This window comes from Octodon degus, unplaced genomic scaffold (assembly GCF_000260255.1).
Source record: "Octodon degus isolate 3935 unplaced genomic scaffold, OctDeg1.0 scaffold00037, whole genome shotgun sequence".
Classification (NCBI taxonomy): domain Eukaryota; kingdom Metazoa; phylum Chordata; class Mammalia; order Rodentia; family Octodontidae; genus Octodon; species Octodon degus.
The window spans coordinates 7651680-7670551 of NW_004524613.1; the positions used below are offsets into that span (position 1 = coordinate 7651680).

General features: G+C 37.2%; 1 protein-coding gene across 1 annotated transcript in view; it reads right to left on the minus strand.

Annotated features, from left to right (window-relative positions):
* Nucleotides 1–18872, minus strand: part of Rbl1 (RB transcriptional corepressor like 1) — a 106381-nt gene that overhangs the window by 28202 nt on the left and 59307 nt on the right. The window contains exons 16-18 of the mRNA XM_023714855.1: nucleotides 13873–14049; nucleotides 5066–5137; nucleotides 2689–2779 (exon numbers count right to left, since the gene is read on the minus strand). Of these exons, the coding sequence (XP_023570623.1) occupies nucleotides 2689–2779; nucleotides 5066–5137; nucleotides 13873–14049 (340 nt within the window). The remainder of the gene's footprint in view (nucleotides 1–2688; nucleotides 2780–5065; nucleotides 5138–13872; nucleotides 14050–18872) is intronic.

Consider the following 18872-nt stretch of genomic DNA (forward strand, 5'->3'; position numbering starts at 1 on the left):
TGGTCTAAAGCACCTACTTAGAACAAGCTTAGCAAATCACAGGGACCGTGGTTCAATCCCCCAGCACCACATGCCAGCCAGCCCCACCCCCTGGTGGGGTGAGTTGGCCACACACACACACACACACACACAAAAATAAAATTAAAAAAAAAAAAGATTATAAAAGGATCTCTCTAGTGGGTCGGTTTTTTTTAAAATTATTTATTTATTTATTTGTGTGTGCGCGTGTGGATGTGTTGCCAGCTCAGCACACCAGGGGGCGGGGCTGGCTGGCATGTGGTGCTGGGGGATTGAACCGTGGTCCCTGTGCTTTGCTAAGTTGTTCTAAGTAGGTGCTTTAGACCACTGAGCCATCTCACCAGCCCCTAGTGGGTTGTTTTTTGTTTTTTGTTTTTTTTTAAAGATAGGGCCTCACTGTATAGTTCAGGCTGCCCCTGAACTAACTAAGTAGCCCATGCTGGTCTCAAATTCACACCAATTCTCCTGCTTCAGCTTCCTATGGCTGGGATTACAGGCATGTGCCACCATACCTGGCTAGTGAGTGAAATCTTAAAATTTAGAATCCAATAGAAACAATAATGATCATGTATATTTGTGCAATTTAAAAAACTGCCTTTAAAGGGTTGAGGTTCCAGATCAGTGGTACAGTATTTTCGGAATATGTGCAAAGCCCTCAGTTTAATCCCTAGTACTGCCATGAAAAAAAAATTATCAGAAAAAAAAACAAAGCAAAAAACAGCCTTTGACATAGTGAATTTTCTGTAAGAATTTATCCTAAGAATATAGATCTAAGAATAAATTACAATGGCAAAATTGTGTACAACTAGAAACAATCTAAATGTCCCACACTGTGAGTTTAAAAAAACTAAACACATATATACATATTAAATGCATGAGACTGAGGTATAGTTCAGTGGTAGATTGCATCCTTAGTATTAAGGTCTTAGGCTCAACACCCTACTACTACAGAAGGTAAATGAAAGGAAAAGAAATGAGCAAATAAGACATATGAATATTATTTGATTTTCCTTTCTTTCAGAAAAAATATTAGGGGGGCCTGGCCCTAGCTCAGGCCTTTAAGTGGCTGCTTCCACAAAGCTGTCAGCCTCAGGTTGCTGGAGTTCGAACCTCACACCTCTCCAGCTGGCCAAAAGTGCCCTGAAGGCATTCCAGGAACCAAAAAAAAAAAAATTAGTATCTGAAGTTTTACCATGATAATTGAGTCCAGTCTTACATGTGGTGGCAGAATCAACTATATCAGGGGCTGGAGAGATGGCTCAGTGGTCTAAAGCACCTACTTGAAACAAGCTTGGCAAAGCACAGGGACCGCGGTTCGATCCCCAGCACCACATGCCAGCCAGCCCCGCCCCCTGGTGGGCTGAGCTGGCCACACACACACACACACACACACACACACAATAAATAAATGTAATAAATAAAAATAAATAAATATTTAAAAAAAAAAAAAAGAATCAACTATATCAAAGGTCAGTAAGATAGCTTAGTGGACTAAGCGCCTGTTTAGGCAAGCGCAGGGACCAGGGTTTGATCCCACCACCACATGTCATGAGGGTACTGCCTCTGGGTGTGCTGATTCAATACTGGGTGTGGTGGTTCGCGTTTGTAATCTGAGCACTGGGGAGGCTGAAAACAGGAGGATCACTATGAGTCCAAGCTGCATAGTGAGAAATTCAAGTCCTATCAAATACATTAAAAAAAAAATTACCTGTATTAGTATCAGTGATGACAAACCTTTTAGAGCTTTCAATGATACCAGCCTAATGATGTACAAGTACCATAGTTTGGCACTGACCCATATACTTATGAACAGAACATTTCTGTAATTGTCTCCTCATAAATATCACTGATAGTTATCTTGTTTTCCCTGTGGTACATATTTTCATATTTAATTAAATGTCCCTTGGGGCTGGAGAGATAGCTCAGAGGCATAAGCACCTATCAGGCAAGCATAAGGACCTGAGTTCAATCCTTGGCCCCACATGCCATGTGGTCTTGGTCCCAGTAGCCCAGGCATGCTGTGTTGGCCCCGGATGCGGGCACCCAACATGCAGCCCCAGAACCAGGTGTGGTGGCTCATGCCTGTAATCCCAGCACTTCGGAAGTTGAGCCAAGAGGATTTCTGCAAGTTTGAGATCAGCCTGGGGGCTACAAAAGTGAACACAAGGCCAGCCTAAACTGCATAGTGAGACCCTATCTCAAAAAAAAAAAAAAAAAAAAAAAAGAAAAAAGAAAAGAAAAGGAAAAGTCTCATGTGTTTTATTAATGTAGATGAGTAGACTAGTTCTATGGAGGGAAGCACCTGCCTATTTTTGTCTTAAACTTCTTTCTTTTCTAAACATATGTGAGCAGGGGTGATGGCCCATGCCTGCTATCCTAGTATCCCAGCACTTGGGAGGCTATGCCAAGAAGACTGGAAATTCAAGTCCTGTTTATGCAACTTAGTATGACCCTGTCTCAAAATAAAAAGGGCTGAGGATGTAGCTCAGTATGAAAGTCCTGGTTCAGTTTTCAGTTGTCAAATAAAACACTATAAAACTCCCACACATACACCATTCAACCCACCTATCTCATGATTCTATTCCTGGCAAGTGTAAGGTCCTAAGTTAGATCCCTGGTACCAAATAAAAAAAGTGTACTATATATAGCATGTTAATTTGAATCACTTACCATTATCTGTCATTTCAAAATCGCCACTTGTATCATTATTAAACGTTACAGTTTCTCTTGGAATACTTTTCAACAGAACACTTCTATATACCTACAGGAGGAGGAGAAGGATTTCTAAGTCACAAACAGGCAGAAGTTAAGCAAAATCAAGCTAATTTTAAAAATGTATGTCATAAGGGGGATAATCAAGGGTAAAATGTTATCAATTCTGGTAATCAGAATAGGGACTACTCTTTCAGGTCCTCCTTTCCAAGATGAACGAAGAAAAAGAAGGAACAATGGTTGTGCCAAAAAGGGCGGGGTCATGTGCAGCCTATTTGCTGTACGAATTACACCCGGTGGGTACCCAAGGATAAGGCCATTAAGAAGTTTGTCATTTGGGACATAGGAGAGGCCACTGCCACCAGGGACATTTCCGAAGGGAGTGTCTTTGACAGTTATGTCCTTCCCAAGCTATAGGTGAAGCTGTATTACTGTGTGAGTTGTGCCATTCACAGCAAAGTGGTCAGAAATTGGTCTCGTGAAGCCCACAAGGATTTAACTACCCCACCCTGATTTAGACCTGCTGGTGCTGCCCTATGACCTCCACCAAAGCCCATGTAAGGGGAGCCGGGTCTTAATGGACTGAAGAAAACTCTCTTGAGAAAGAAATAATAAATTGAACATTATACTTTTTTTTTTTTTTTTTTTAAAAAAAGACTACTGAGAAGAATTTTTTTTTTTTTTCTTTTGCGGAACCAGGGATTGAACTCAGGCCTTTGTGCTTGCCAAGGAAGCGCTTGTTCCACTGTGCCATCTCCCCGGCCCCAAGAATCTACTATTTAAAATGTCACTTGGTTTACTAAAAAGAATGACTGAAAAAGAATAATTGATGAGTATGTAGTACCAAATAAAAGCAATCTCAAAGACTTGAACTCATTCTGCCTTTTAATTCCTTATATACAAATAATTTGGTCTCACTGGACTGTCCCTAGCCCATTCCAGTTTCTTTTTTGGTGATCATCTGAAAGTTTTCCCCCTCTCTGCCCCTAAACTCTTTCCTACCTCCAAGATAGTTATAAAAGCATGATGCATTCTATTTCATCCTACAGGTTACTGGCATTGAGAGGACATTCAAGAAGTAGTGTCTTGACCAGTTTTGATCTATACTAATGTCACCTTAATGGTCTTAGTAAACCTCAGTATGTTACAGAATTTAATTAATAAATGCCTCTACATGCTTTTCAGATGTCTTTATTCTGTTCATTATTGGTTTATTTTGGGCATTAAGGAAAGAAGAAATCTTGGAGCTCTCCTAGAAGGTTTGATTACTTGCCCTACCTCTAATTTCTGTTTATAACCTCCAGAGATAGAGAAGAGGGCATTATACTCCCTAAGAGTAGAGCAACAGGGTCCTTAAGTGGTCAAAACTTTACAGTAACTTGTTCATGTGCTTCAGTTCCAACACTACAACAATGCAAAGGAAATATTCATTAAATGCTTCGTATGAGCCACAATATTGTGCTAATATTTTACATGTCCATGACAAGACTTTCTTTCTTTTTTTTTTTTTTTTTTGTATTTTAGGGAAGGGTCTACAGGGTGTTCAGGGTCTCACTACTAGATTGGACTCATAGTGATCCGCCTATTTACAGCCTCCCAAGAGCTGGGATTACAGGTTCGGGCCACCACACCCAGTCTCAATTGCTGTCTCAGTGTGCCCTGGGAGCAGGGCCAGCATGGTAGGCCTGGGGATCAAACCCCCAGCTGAGCTATTTGGCCAGCCCTCACGTCAAGATTTTCACCTTCGCTACTGCAACAAATTACCAGAGATATTTAACATCTATTTAAAGATGCATTAAGATTCTTCACAGACGGCATAAGACACTGCAGTTAAGTTAGTAAGTCCTCGAAGTACACTGTATTTATTTATTTATTTATCTATTTATTTATTTGAAGAACCAGGGATTGAACTCAGGCCTTTGCGCTTGCCAGGGAAGCACTTATTCCACTGAGCCATCTCCCTGGCCCCGAAGTACATTGTATTTAAACATCATTAGAAAATTAAGTTTCATACAATTAAAGAACATTACTATTATGCATATATCTTTCACTACATTTTCTAGTGAAACACATCTTCCTTTAGCAAATGAACAAACAGAATGGCAGAACTTATGAGTATATGCAGGAATATAGATGAATCAGAATCAGGCAGATTTCTGGCTTCCATGTGAAACTATCTTTTAAAGAACTATCTCTTGAGTTTAATGGTAGCCATTAAAGTAGAACTATCTAAAGTACAGTAAAACTAGAGAGGTAGTTTACTTTTTATATGACTTGTCAGTAGAGAAATAGTACAAATCTATTTCTGGACAGTAGGAGAAATAATGTAACTCACATGACTATTAGCTTGGGGCTGATTCCTATAACTTTTCATTATTTCTTGAAAAGTTCTTTCTTCTTTCGTTACCTAAGGAAAATAAAAACTACATTTATCAACTGCTTTTGAAAGAAAAATGGATCTGAACAAAAACTTCAATTACAGGCAGGCATTGAGAGCAGTCTTGCAGAAAGCCATTAACCCTAGGTCACTCCATGACTAAAAACCACTAACACTTATGATTTTTACTACTTTTAAAGTTCAGGCTTTGTGGCCTACGGGGCCTGAGTTAATAGTTTCATTAATCAAAAAGCAAATTTCTATAGTATAACTCTACTGAAAGTACATTTCTTTATAAAATGATATAAGAAAACTCAGACCTGCTCAATCCTCTGCAGTCTCCAGTTTTATTAGTTTTAAGTACTTATTTAAAATAAAATTAACCACATACTAAAGGCTAGGAAATGTCTTATGATTATCAATAAAACTAAGTGGTTATTATATGAGTAAGCTTTTAATTTTCAGGACAAACTATAGGGTTTCTAGTGTTGCAGAAACTGCAGCAAACCAGAAAGAAAATGCTTTGCACCAAAGAGTTGGAAGGCAACTTTTATTAAGGCCAGTGGGCTGATAGTATCTGGGTTCAAATCATTAGCATTGGCTTTGAGTACATTTTATAACCAGGAAGTATAAAGTCAATAGAGGATTAGTTTATAATTGATTATATATATTGAGTCATATATTGTCATGCAGATGTGTCTAGGGCAGATTTTAATTGGAGGGGGTCATTTATCATGAGGCAAGGCAGGGTCCCAGGCAAGCAAGCAAGATTTAATGTGACCTTGACAGGGTTGTTTGCCCTGGGTGGACGGTTCTTGAAGCTATCAAGACAGGATATCTGTGTAGTCCATTGTGCAGTTGGTCAGATAGGGCTAAGTCAATTTTATCTATGAGCTGCAGCTGTGTAGTCAAGGCCAGCTGAGACTGTCAGCCCAATTATTAAGCATTATTTAAAAATTTTTCTCACTATACTAGTATAGACGAAAGTCACAGTTGTTGCCCAAAGAAAGGAAATAGATTAGTAATCCAAACAGAGAATCCCTTCTGTTTTGTCTGTTACAAAGTTTGGTTAAGTTACTCCTTTCTCTGCTTCCCTGTCCATTAGCACTAAACCCATTCTCTACAAAGATGGCAAAAACCTCAACTTTGACAATTTTCTGGAAAACACACATGATTAATTAATAATATTTATTAAGATCTATTTTATAGAGATTTTTTAAAAGTTAATTTTACTGGTACACTTTCAAAATACATCATGATCACATTTATTGTGGGGACTTTGTACCTAACATCACATTTATTGTGGGGACTTTGTACCTAACATCACATTTATTGTAGGGACTTTGTACCTACACATAATATATCTGGATTCTTCTTGTCCCCATTTTTTTTCATTCTCTTCAACTCTTCTTCCCCTCTTTATTTACAAAAGCTGTTTCCATTTTTTTCTTTTTATGTATAGAGATTTTTAAAGAGGCATCATGAAAGAGGTATCATAAAGTATGTGATAAACAAGGGACCAGGGATATAGCTCAGTGGCACAAGCTCCTGCCTGAAAACATGTCCTTTGCCTCAAAAGATTGAAAATCAAGTTTTAAAACTTATGGGCTGGATGTAGTGGTATATGCATGTAATCCCAGTATTTGGGAGGCTGAGGCATGAGGATCATTGTGACTTTGAAGCCCACCTCAATTATGTAGTGAGACCCTATCTCAAAAACAAAATAAAAAACAAAAAACTGTATGGATTTGTTAGGACTGCCAATTTGGCTAACACAGTGAGGCAAAAGTTGTCAATGGATGTGGTGGCACAAGTCTAATCCCTGCATTTGGGACGCTGAGACAAAAGTATCACTGCAAGGTTAAGGGCAACCTGCTCTCCAAAATGAGCTCAAGGCCAGCCTGAACTACATAAAGAAACTGTCTCAAAAAGACAAAAAACAAAATCAAAAATAAAAATTGCAAGTGATTTTTTCAGGTGAATCAGAATTTTTTAAATAGGCAAAATATGCTACTTTATGACTTAAAACTTGGTGTAGCAACTGAAAGTAAAATGGATTTCTGAGGCGGCACAATAATTTACTGGAAGATAACAGGACAGAAACTCTTACCAGATAATAGTGAGAAGATCCTAAGTTGTCATTTATTATTATTATTGGTCATTTATTATTTTAAGTTTGGACAAGATATTTTCAGTTCTGGGGCTTATTCACCTAAAATATAAAGATCATTTTTCTTTACTGTTATGGTTTGTGTCTAGATGTCTCCTTAAGCCCTCATGAAGTCAAAGGGCTTTTTCAGAAGTGGCTGAATCTACAGTGTGTAACACTGGGATTAAGGGCATGTGATTTATTCAGTCTAATTGGTTTGGCATAGTGATTGGTCTGGCTAGGAATAAAGGTGTGAGTCCTATCCCTGGCCTAGGATGGGTAGTCTTATCTTCCTCTCTTGTTGTGTTTGCTGTCTTCCACTGCCATGGAGGGTTGCTCTCTCGTCAAGCCAGTGGATTATGCACTGGAACTTCTATAAACTATGAGCTAAATAAATCTTTCTTCCTTAACTTATTTTGTCTCAGCAATGAGAAAACTACTGAAGATATTTACCATATAGGATGTCATAGGGTAGGGGTAGAAATGTTACTGTTTACATTTACTAACTCCTTTATGACCAATATAACTTTTTTAAAAAAGAAAAATTCCAAAACAATAGGGCAACAATGGTTAATATATTGTGTATTGTTACCTTTATTCAGAGAATAAGATATTGCCATTTAATTATCCAAACCATATTAATACAAATTTTTCTTTACAATGAACTAAGAGAAATTATAAATATAAATTTAATTTTTTGGCTTTTTCCTCCATGCCCCATCCCAGTTTTTCATTCCTTTTGAAATTTCTTCCCATTTTACAATATCTACTGCACATTATGGATCTTACTTACTCTTTCAGATTCTCACACTATGGAGACAATATGAAGTTTATACATATTCATCTGGGTTTATTTCATTTATAAGAATGGTCTCCAATTGCATTCATTTATCTATAAAAGTCTCCAGTTATGCCTGATTGGTACTCTATTATCTAAAAAGAGTGTATTTTTTTTTATCCATTTCTCAGTTGACGGGCATTTGGGTTGTTTTCAAGATGTAGATATTATAAACTGTGCTGCTATAAACATGGGTACACATATATTGCTGTGGTATGATGTTTTTAATTCTTCCGGGAAGATACCCAGAAGGAGAATAGCTGGGTCAAATGGGACCTCCAGTCCTAGTTTTTTTTTTTTTTTTCTTTTCTATTTTTAGGGAAGGGTCTACAGGGTGTTCAGGGTCTCACTACTAGATCGGACTCGTTGTGATACACCTGTTTACAGCCTCCCAAGAGCTGGGATTATAGGCAAACACTACCATGCCCAGTCTCAATTTCTGTTTTAGTGTTCTCCGGAGGCGGGGCCAGCATGGCAGGGATGGAGATCAAACCCCCTGACCCCTGTTCCTGCTTGCAGGCTCTTTAAACTGCCAAGCTATTTGACCGGCCCCTTGAAGTTGAGAAAGTTTTTTTTTTTTTTGGCTGGCTCAGGCTGGTTTACGGGTGGGTTTGGTAAGGTATGTGGGGCTGGGGTTCAACCATGGTATCCTGTGGTAGACAGGCGCTTAAACAACTGAGCTAACCTGAAGCCCCCCCCCCATCCTAGTTTTTTGAGAGGTCTCCATACTGATTTCCACACCAGTATACACTCCCACCAAAGTGGAGAAAGGTTCCTTTTCCTCCAAACTCCTGCCAGAATCTGTTATTCATTGATACCTTGATGACAGCCATTCTTTCTGGGGTGAGATGGAATTTCAGTGTTGGTTTAAGTTTCGTCTCTCAAATGACCAGTGATGGTGAACATTTTTTCATATATTGATTTGCTGTTTGTATTTCTTCATCTGAGAAGTGTGCATTCATCTCAGATGCCCACTTTTGGACTGGGTCTGATACTCTGAGTTCTTTATATGTTCTCAATAGCAATCCTTTGTCTGCAGAATAGCTGGCAAACATTTTGGAAAAACTTTTTAATAAAATGAGATCCCAGTTGTTGATTCTTTGTGATAATTCCTTTGGGGTTGGGTTTTTATTTATAAAGTTTTTGCCTACACCAATATCTTTAAGGGTTTTATTACCTTCCAGCAGATTTAAAGTTTCTGTTTTAATATTTTACCTTTTTGAATAATCTTGAATTTAGTTCATGGTGAAAGATAATGGGTTAAATTCGAATCCTTGGCCAAGCACATTTCCAGTACCATTTATTCAAGAGGATATCTTTCTTCCAGTGAATGTGTTTGCCATGTTTTGTGAAGATGAAGTGTGGAGTTGTTTCTTCATCTTCTAATCTGTTCCACTGATCTTTGGGCCTGGTTTTTTTTTTTTTTTTTTTTTTTTTTTGCCAGTGCAATGCTGTTTTTATCACAGTAGCTTTATAGTACAATTTCATGTCATTGCCCAGAACTGCCTTTGCTAGTCTAGGTCTCTTGGTTCCCAGTGAATTTCAAGATTGTTTTCTCTAATTCTGTGAGATATGCTGTTGTTACAATTTTGGTCCGAATTGCATAAAATTTGTATAACTGTTGTGGAAGTATGGCCATTGCCACTATATTGGTTTTTCCTACCGAAGAGCAATAGATATTTTTCCATTTTCTGATATCTGCTTCAATTTCCCTTTTAGGAGTACTGTAGTTTTCAATGTAGAAGTCTTTTATATCCTTCATTAGATTGGTTTCTATGTATTTCACTTTTCTGGATGCTTCTGAGAAATGTTTTTATCTTAATTTCTTTCTCCCATCCAAGTACTAACCAGGCCTGACCCTGCTTAGCTTCCGAGATCAGACGAGATTGGGCGTGTTCAGGGTGGTATTTAATTTCTTTCTTAGTGAGTCTGTTATTTGTGTACAGGAAGACTACTGATTTTTGAGTGTTGACCTTGTAATCAAACTATGCTACTGAATTTGCTTATTATATCTAACAGATTTTTAAAGGAGTTTTTGGGGACTTCTATGTAGAGCATCATGTCATCTGCAAATAATAATTTAACTTCTTCCTTTCCTATCACTTTTTATTTCTTTTTCTTGTCTAATTGTTCTGGCTAGACTTTCTATGACTATTTTGAATAAAAGTACACAGTGGACATCCTTGTCTTGTTCCTGATTTGAGAGAGAAAGTTTTCAGTTTTTGTCCAATCTTAAATTCACTGATTCTTTGTATTGTTTGTTCAGTCTTCAATACGTTAATTTCTGCTCTGATTCTTATAATTTTCTCCCTTGAAGGAGTTTTTGGCTTAGCCTACTCTTCTTTTTCTAGAAGTTTGAGGTTTACCATTAAATTGCCTATTTATACTTATTCTGTGTTCCTGATATGGGTATTCACTGCTATAAATTTCCCTCTTAGGACTGCTTTAATCGTGTCCCACAAATTATAGTATGTTGTACTGCCATTATCATTTATTGGTAGAAACTGTCCAATTTTTTTTTTTTCAGTACTGGGGATTGAACTCAGGATCTTGAGCTTGCCAGGCAAGTGCTTATTCTACTGAGCTATCTCCCCAGCCCCTAATTTCTTCTTTAATTTTATCTGTGACCCATGGGTTGCTCGGGAGGGTGCTATTTAATGTTCATGTATTTATGAAGTTCTTATGGCTTCTTTTGCCACTGATTTCCAATTTCATGGTACTATGGCCTGATAATATGCATGAGGTAATTTCAATTCCTTTGCATTTATTTAAGCATGTTCTATGAAGTAGTATGTAGTTTATTTCTGAGAACATCCCATGTACAGCTGAGGAGAATGTGTAGTCTGATGTGGGTGGAAAACTCCGTAGACATCTACTAAGTCTATTTGTTCAAAAGTGTGGTTCAATTCTAATATTTGATTGTTGGCTTTTTCTAGTTGATCTGTGTTTCTGTGACACTGGGGAATTGAGATTGGCCAATACAATTGTATGAGTACTTATCTGATTTTTTAAATGCCCATTTATATTTGCTTTACATAGTTGGGAGCACTGGTATTTATTGCATATATATTTATGATTATTATCTCTTCCTCTTTGATTGTTCCCTGTTATAAGGATCTAGTGACCCTCTTTATCTCTCTTAATCATTCTTGGCTTGAAATTCACGTAGTCTCCAAATAGAACAGTTGCCCCTGTTTTATCCTAGTTTCCTTTCATATGGAGTATTGTTTTCCAATCTTTGCCTTTCAGTGAATGAATTTTAGAAGTAAATGTGTTTCTTGTATGCAGCGTATTGTTGGGTCTTGCTATTTGATACAATCTGCCAGTCTGTTTCTTTTGGTTGGTGAATTAAGATCATTAACATTGATGGTTATAACTGATATGCATGGACTTATTGTTGTCATTTTATTTTCTGCTCTGGCTCTCTTTTTTTTTTTTTTTTCACACAGTTTAATTGTTTGCCATACCGATTCCTTCTGTTAGGGTTCATGGAGTTGTAATCCTTGCTATCTCTTTCTAGAATGTCCTTTGAAACATTTTGGAGTGCTGGTTTGATGGTCATAAAATTCCTCAAATGTTCTTTGTCACAGAAGTGTTTTATTTCTTCATCAGCTAGCTAGCTTGCCAACTTTCTTTTTTCCTTCTTTCCTTCCTCCTCCCACACCCCTGCACTTGGAATCAAATTCAGGACCTCACACTTGGCAGGCAGAAACTGTCCTGCTGAGTTATACCCGCAGCCCTCTATATCTGTTTTGAAAGACAGTTTTGTGGGGTACATCAATCTGGGTTGAAGTTTGTTTCCTTTGGAAATTAAAATATTTCACTCTAAACTCTCCTTGACTTGACGGTTTATACTGAGAAGTCTACGGTGATTCTGACTGGCTTTCCTTTCTAGGTGATTTGTTACTTGTACCTGACAGCTTTTAAGATTCTATTCTTGTGTTGAATTTCTGGGATCTTGACTATGAAATGCCTGGCTATCACTTTGTTTTGATCCTGACTACTTAGATCAGGATCCAATTAGTATGCCTGTATGCCTTACTTATCTGTAGGTCAAATTGTTTTTTTTTTTTCTATCAGGGAAGTTTTCAGCTATGATGTCTGTGAATAGCTTTTTTTTTTTTTTTAATATCATTTGTGCTATCTCCTGCCTTTTCATTGACTCCAAATCATTAAGTTATTTATTTTTTTTTCTTCATTTAGCTGGGGCTATGTTGATTTCTCATGGTCCCTTGTTATTTTTAAGAAATTTTTTTTTCATGATTGCTAACCAAAAGCCTATCCTTTATACTGAGATCCTGTCCTCACATTGGCCTAATCTGTTGTGGGTACTCTCCTTTCTTTCTTTCTTTTTCTTTTTAGCACTAGGGACTGAATTCAGGACCTTGAGCTTGCTAGGCAGGTACTTATGATGCTGAGCTATGTCCTTAGCCCTTGCTGCAGATACTTTCAATGGAATTTATTTTTTTAATTGGATACAGAATTTCACTATATAGTTCAGACTTGTAGTGATCCTCCTGTCTCAGCCTTTCCAACGCAGGCATGTACAACCATGCTCAGTTTCAGGACCAGCACAGCATGCCCAGGGTTCCAGGGCTGGCACAGCATGAAGTACCAGGGATGGAATTTGGGTCCGTATGCTTGTTAGGTATGTGTTTAGACCACTAAGCTATCTCCCCAGACCTTCAGTGAAATTGTTAATCTTCTGGATATCTGCTTAAATCTGCCTTATGGATTCCAATTCTTTCCTGTGCTGAGCACTTATGGCTTCCATAATTGTCTTGAGCTCCTCTTTTTTTTTTTTTTCTTTATTCGCTCTAGTCACTAAGCATGCTTTTCATTTTGGACACCATCTCTGCAGTTATCTGAGCAATTTTTTCTCACTTGATTTTTTTCCAGAGCCTCATTCAATTGATTTGTTGTTACCACTTCAGAAAGGCTAGGGGGGTGGCTTTTGGAATGTCCCACCACACTGCCCTCTGGGTTTGCCTTTAGTGAACTAGATGTCTCGGACTGAAACTAGTTTAAGTGTCTTCTCATTTTCTTTTCTTTTTTTAGTTTAACACCTGGGGTGATACTTTCATATTGCATATAGTAGGTTGCTTTATTGCTAGTATTTACAGCACTTAGGAAACGACTACTTCTAAAAAGTATCTTCCATGTATGGTTTGTATTGGGGTTTTGAGCCTGTTATAAGATCCTACCTCTTCGATATGCTGGAGATGAGAAGTTGCTGCCTGTCTTGCTCAGCCCTTATTTTTTGGCACTATGCTGTAGAATTTTCTGTGACCCTTAGTCAGTCTAAGTCTTGGAATAAAATTAAGAACAGCTATTTAGAATAATCATGTCACTTTTGGCTACAGTGGTACTATTGACAATGACAATGGTATCTAAATACAGCCAAGAAAATGACAAACTGAGGTAACCATTAATTTGCCACCTTTCATTGTATGAACTAGATTTGTGGTTATATAACAAAATCTAAAGCAACCAGAAAATTTTATGCAAAATTAGGCTGGCCTTGAACTTATGGTGATATTCCTGCCTCAGTGTCCCAAACTGCATGGATTACAGGAATGTAGCACCACCCCCAGCAACCCATGTGTTCTTAAGAAGTGAGAAAGCTGATTATGAAACTAATGTAAGACTCCAGGGAACATAGTAGCTTGAAATTATGATGGGGTCTAAAGGAAAACTAAGAATTAAGTTCAATAGATTTTGACTTGCTGCTTCAAATAAGGTAACTAAAACAAGGATTTCTCCCAACCTTTACATTACCTTTGCCATGATGTAAAAGGCACAAAGGAGGAGCTGATCCAAATGCCTGTTTTTCATTAAATCAGGGCAGTGAACTAAAGTGAATTCAAAACATGTCCATATCTTCCTTCGTAACTCATGTGAAACATCCAGTTTTAAACATAAATCACGTAAGCGTACACTTGCCAAATGATAGACCTAAGATATCAATGAGAAAAGATTAAATAATCTCTTAAATTTATGTCTTACCATCAACATGGACTTTCAGATCTGGATTAAAAATACCTAGGTTGTTGATATATTAAATTACTTAAAATTTTTGTTCTATAGCTCTAGTTTACTGCTATAGCAAAAGAATATAGATTAAGTAAATGCTCATTAGGAAACCAATTTAAGCATTTTACAGGTGGGTCACAGTTTTAATTTAGCACATGAAGATGCAAAGGTAAGAAGATTGTAAATTTGAGTTCAGCCTGAACAATTTTGCAAAACCCTGTCCTGAAATAAAAAATAAAAAAAGTCTGGGATGTACCTCAGTGTGAAAGCCCTGGGTTCCACTCTCAGTACTGTAAAAATTAAAAAAAAAAAAAAGTTATCCTATTCTATAAGTACATAAAGTATACAACACTAAAAATTCAAGATTTACTTGTATCATGATCACTATGGGTTTTTTGTTGTTGTTTATGAAGATTACAGTAGATTAACTTCAGTACCCTGAGACTACATACAGTCTTTATATGAGTTGAAACTAATGCAAATGACCTAAAATCCTGCAGGGTTTACTGTTTCCCTGTTTTAAGAATTGGTAAGAGGCAAAGTGTGGTAGCACACACTTGTAATTCCAGCAATCGGGATGCTGAGGCAGAAGGACTGCCATGAGTTTGAGGCCAGCCTGGGCCACCTAGTGAGTTTAAGGCCAGCCTGAATTATACAGTGAGACCCTTCCTCAAAAAACAAATACATAAAAACAACCAAAAGAATTGGGAAGGACTATGAGTATGTAGCTTAGTAGTAAAGCACTTATCTAGCATGTATGAGGCCTTGAATTTGATCCCTAGCACACACACACACAAAAGAATGTAATATTACTCAGCTGTACTATTGGAAGTAAAGCTTTAATCCTCAAGGAGTAGGGAAGAAAAAGAGTAAGATATCTCAAGGAAAAATTTTTGGTTTTGCTTTCTGAAACACAGTCTTACCATGTAGCCGAGGTTGGCCTCAAACTCACTATACAGCCCAGGCTGGCCTTGAATTCAGGGCAATCTTCCTACATCAGCCTCCCAAGTGCCAGGATCACTGGCATGTACGACCACACCTAGCTAAGAAAAGTATTTTTTGACAGGAAAACAAATCTACAAATTTAGAGTAAAAAATAACCTATTCAATAGGCTAATATGATATAATGAGAGACAAGTATGTGACTCTAAGACCACCTGTAATCATTATTAGTATTACTTTGTCCTTTACTGCTTTCTTTTGTGTTAAGTGAATATTTTTTGGTGTAGAGTTTTAGTTTCCTTAATTTTTTCACTATACTTTTGAACCCTGTTCAGTGATTTATCCAGTGTTTCCTATATCATTGTAATTGCTGGAATAAATTTCAGATTTGTACTAGCTTAATTTCAGCTGCATGTAGGGGCTTTAATCCTACAGCCTATGCGCTTCTTGCCTTTCTGTGTTGTTTTTATTATAAACACAGTATCCACAAATGTTACACATTATACAATACATGGCTAAACTTATACTTCATTATCTGTAGTTGTTTTCTTTCTTTTCTTTTTTACGTATTTAGCACAGGGTCTACAGGTTCTCACTACACAGATCAGACTCATAGTGATCCTCCTGTCTTCAGGCTCCCAAGTGCTGGGCTTACAGGTGTGCTCCACCATGCCCAGTCTCAATCAATGTCTCAGCGTACCCTGGGGGTGGGGCCAGCACCAGCACACCAGGGATTAAACTCCGGTCTCCGTGCATGCCTAAGCAGGCGCTTTAATCTGCTGAGCTATCTGGCCAGCACTTATTATTTTGCCACAGCATTGGGAACTGAGTTAAAACCCTTAGCCTTTTTGAATTTTAGAACAGGGTCTTGCTAAATTACTAAATTGCTCAGGCTGGGCTCAAACTTTTGATTCTCCTGTCTCAGTCTCCCACACTAGTGATATTACAATCATGTCCAGCTTCATGATTACACAGGAAAAGATGCTAGAACTTTACCTTCATGAGAGAAGCTAACAGATACAGATGTAGCTAGAAGGATTAAAAAATAATACATAATTTTAGAAAATACATAATTAACTAATTTTTGGTTTTACAGAGTTGATCTAATGCCTTTGAGACCTACATATATTGAAACCTTTTTATTCTAAGAAAAATTCAAAGCAAATTTTATGTATGCTACAGTATGCATCACTGAGTTTAGGAATCATAAGAATATAATTTATTCAAAGGGTTATTTTGTATTATAGATTCAGACATTTCAAACCTCCCATTTTTTTTTCTTTTTTATTTTTCTGCTAGAGATAAAGCCCCAGGCCTTGTTCATGCTAAATATGTGCTCTACAACTGAGCTATCTTAGCTTTTCAATTCCCCTTTAGAAGAAAATATTACTACCTCTTGACCTATATATAGTAGGCTATCACTAAATGAAAAGGAAAAGTTAATTCTGAAATAAAATTCTGAACTAAGAATTCAAAAAGCCTTACTTTTGTCAATCTTAATTGGACTCATTACCCAAGGTAATCATTTATCATTTTTAAAATAAAACATGGGAAGTCATGGGCAAAATGCTCTGTCTGTCTTTACTAAACATTCTTTAGACAGTCAAAAGTGGTGGGTGGGGTAGAGACATAGGAGAGAAGGTTGTGGGAGATGGAGAAAAAGGGTATGTGTTTCCCCCACCCATCCTATGTAGCAATTACAGCAGCCCTATTTTCTTGTTTTACTTATATTCTTGGGAAATATTTCATTCAAAGAGATTTCTTTATAAAACTCTCTGGAGAATCAATTGCTCCCCAATCACAAATATGATGAAAACAAATTAATTACAGTTGAAAGCAATAGAAGGCAAGACTGGGCATGGTGGTGTGCACCTGTAATTCCAGTGCTTGGGAGGCTGAAAATATGAGAATCACTATAAGTCCAATCTACATAGTGAGACCCTGTACTAAATATTAAAAAGAAAGCAAGCAAGCAAGCAATAGAAGACAAAGAATGATTGTTGTAGAAACTGTGTTTGTCTTCTAGTCCATGGTCCCTTCCTTCCTTCCTTCCTTCCTTCCTTCCTTCCTTCCTTCCTTCCTTCCTTCCTTCCACAAAGGTAAAACCTTTGACAGCCAGTTCTAAATTTCTGTTAAAAAGGTTACATTTGTCTCTTGAAAATTCTTGAGGTAGTTACATCATTAAGTGGGAAATAAACAACACTGTTGTCTATAATTTCTGAAGAAGACTGTAAAGGTGCTGCTTATTTCCCACTGTTTTCTCTTACTTTCTAACATTGCCTTATAAATCTACCTATGCCTTTCACTGACATATCCTGAAATGGTTCTTTGCAATGATGTCAAGTTCCTTTTCCATTCGAAGTTGACTATATGGAAACTTTAGGGTGTATATAGTTTTTTGAGACAGGGTCTCACTATATAGTTCAAGCTGGTCTTAAATTCGCATGTAGCCTGGGTTGGCCTTGAACTCATGGTGATCAAGCTGCCTCAGCCTCCCAAGTACTGGCATTACAGGATGGGCCACCACACCTGGCACCAGAGTACTTTTTTGGACCCTGTCTGAGAATAACAGGACAAAGTAAAGTCATTGTGCTAAGTCCGTTAGTCCTTTTAAAATTAATAATTTAGGCATCATTAAGAAATATATCTTAATTTAAAGAGGAACTACTGTATTATAGTATCTGTGTAGCTCTTGCACAGCACCTCAGTAATTTTTTTTTTAATTTTATTTATTTATTTGTGTGTGTGTGTGGCCAGCTCAGCCCACCAGGGGGCAGGGCTGGCTGGCATGTGGTGCTGGGGGATTGAACCACGGTCCCTATGCTTTGCTAAGCTTGTTCTAAGTAGGTGCTTTAGACCACTGAGCCATCTCACCAGCCCCACCTCACTAATTTTGAAAATGATTTTTAGTAGTTTAACTTCATCCATGAAATATAGGAAATACCTGTCCCACAATGAACTCATTCTAGATCAATATAATACAACTGACTTTCAGTACATTCCAGAACATTCCTAACTGCTTCTTTGCAAGTTGGCAGGAAATATAAATTAGATCTAAAAATAGAATTTACTTTACGCTCAGATCCAAACATAACTAAGTTACCAAGGTCATAATGTTCTATTCAGAGGTCACATATGTTCATTAAAAGGCTCTAAGTGTGTTACACGATACTGAAGACAGATAAAGACAGTGTAAGAAAAAAATAGTATAGACTAATACCTATGACTATGGGTATAGAAATCTTCACACACTAGTAAACCAAATTCAAGAATATAATAAGAGCATTATGGGGCTGGGGAGATGGCTCAGTAGAATAAGCGCTTCCCTGGCAAATGCAAGGGTCTGAGTTCAATCCCCGGTTCTGCAAAAAAAAAAAAAAAAAAAAAAAAAAAAAAAAAAAAAAAAAAGAAAAAGAGGATTATACACAATGACCAAATAGGATTTATTTCTCAAAGATAGGAATAAATTGACTTAGGAAAAAATCAATCTGTATAATACAAAAGAATGAAGGATAGATAGGATATCCTGTCTGCTTCTTGTACTATGGATAACCACTAAGAAGATAACAATGTACAATGTATTGATATCGAAACTGTCCTATTAATCAGCTTTAAAACTCTCACTCATATTTATTTCTCAATAAAAAAGAATAGATAAATACATACGTAAGAATGCACATAAAAAAAGAATGAAGGAAAAAATATATACTTCAAGGGACATAGAAGAAACATTTTACAAAATTAAGATACTCTTTTTTTTTTTTTTTTTTGTTCCTCGAATGCCTTCAGGGCACTTTTGGCCA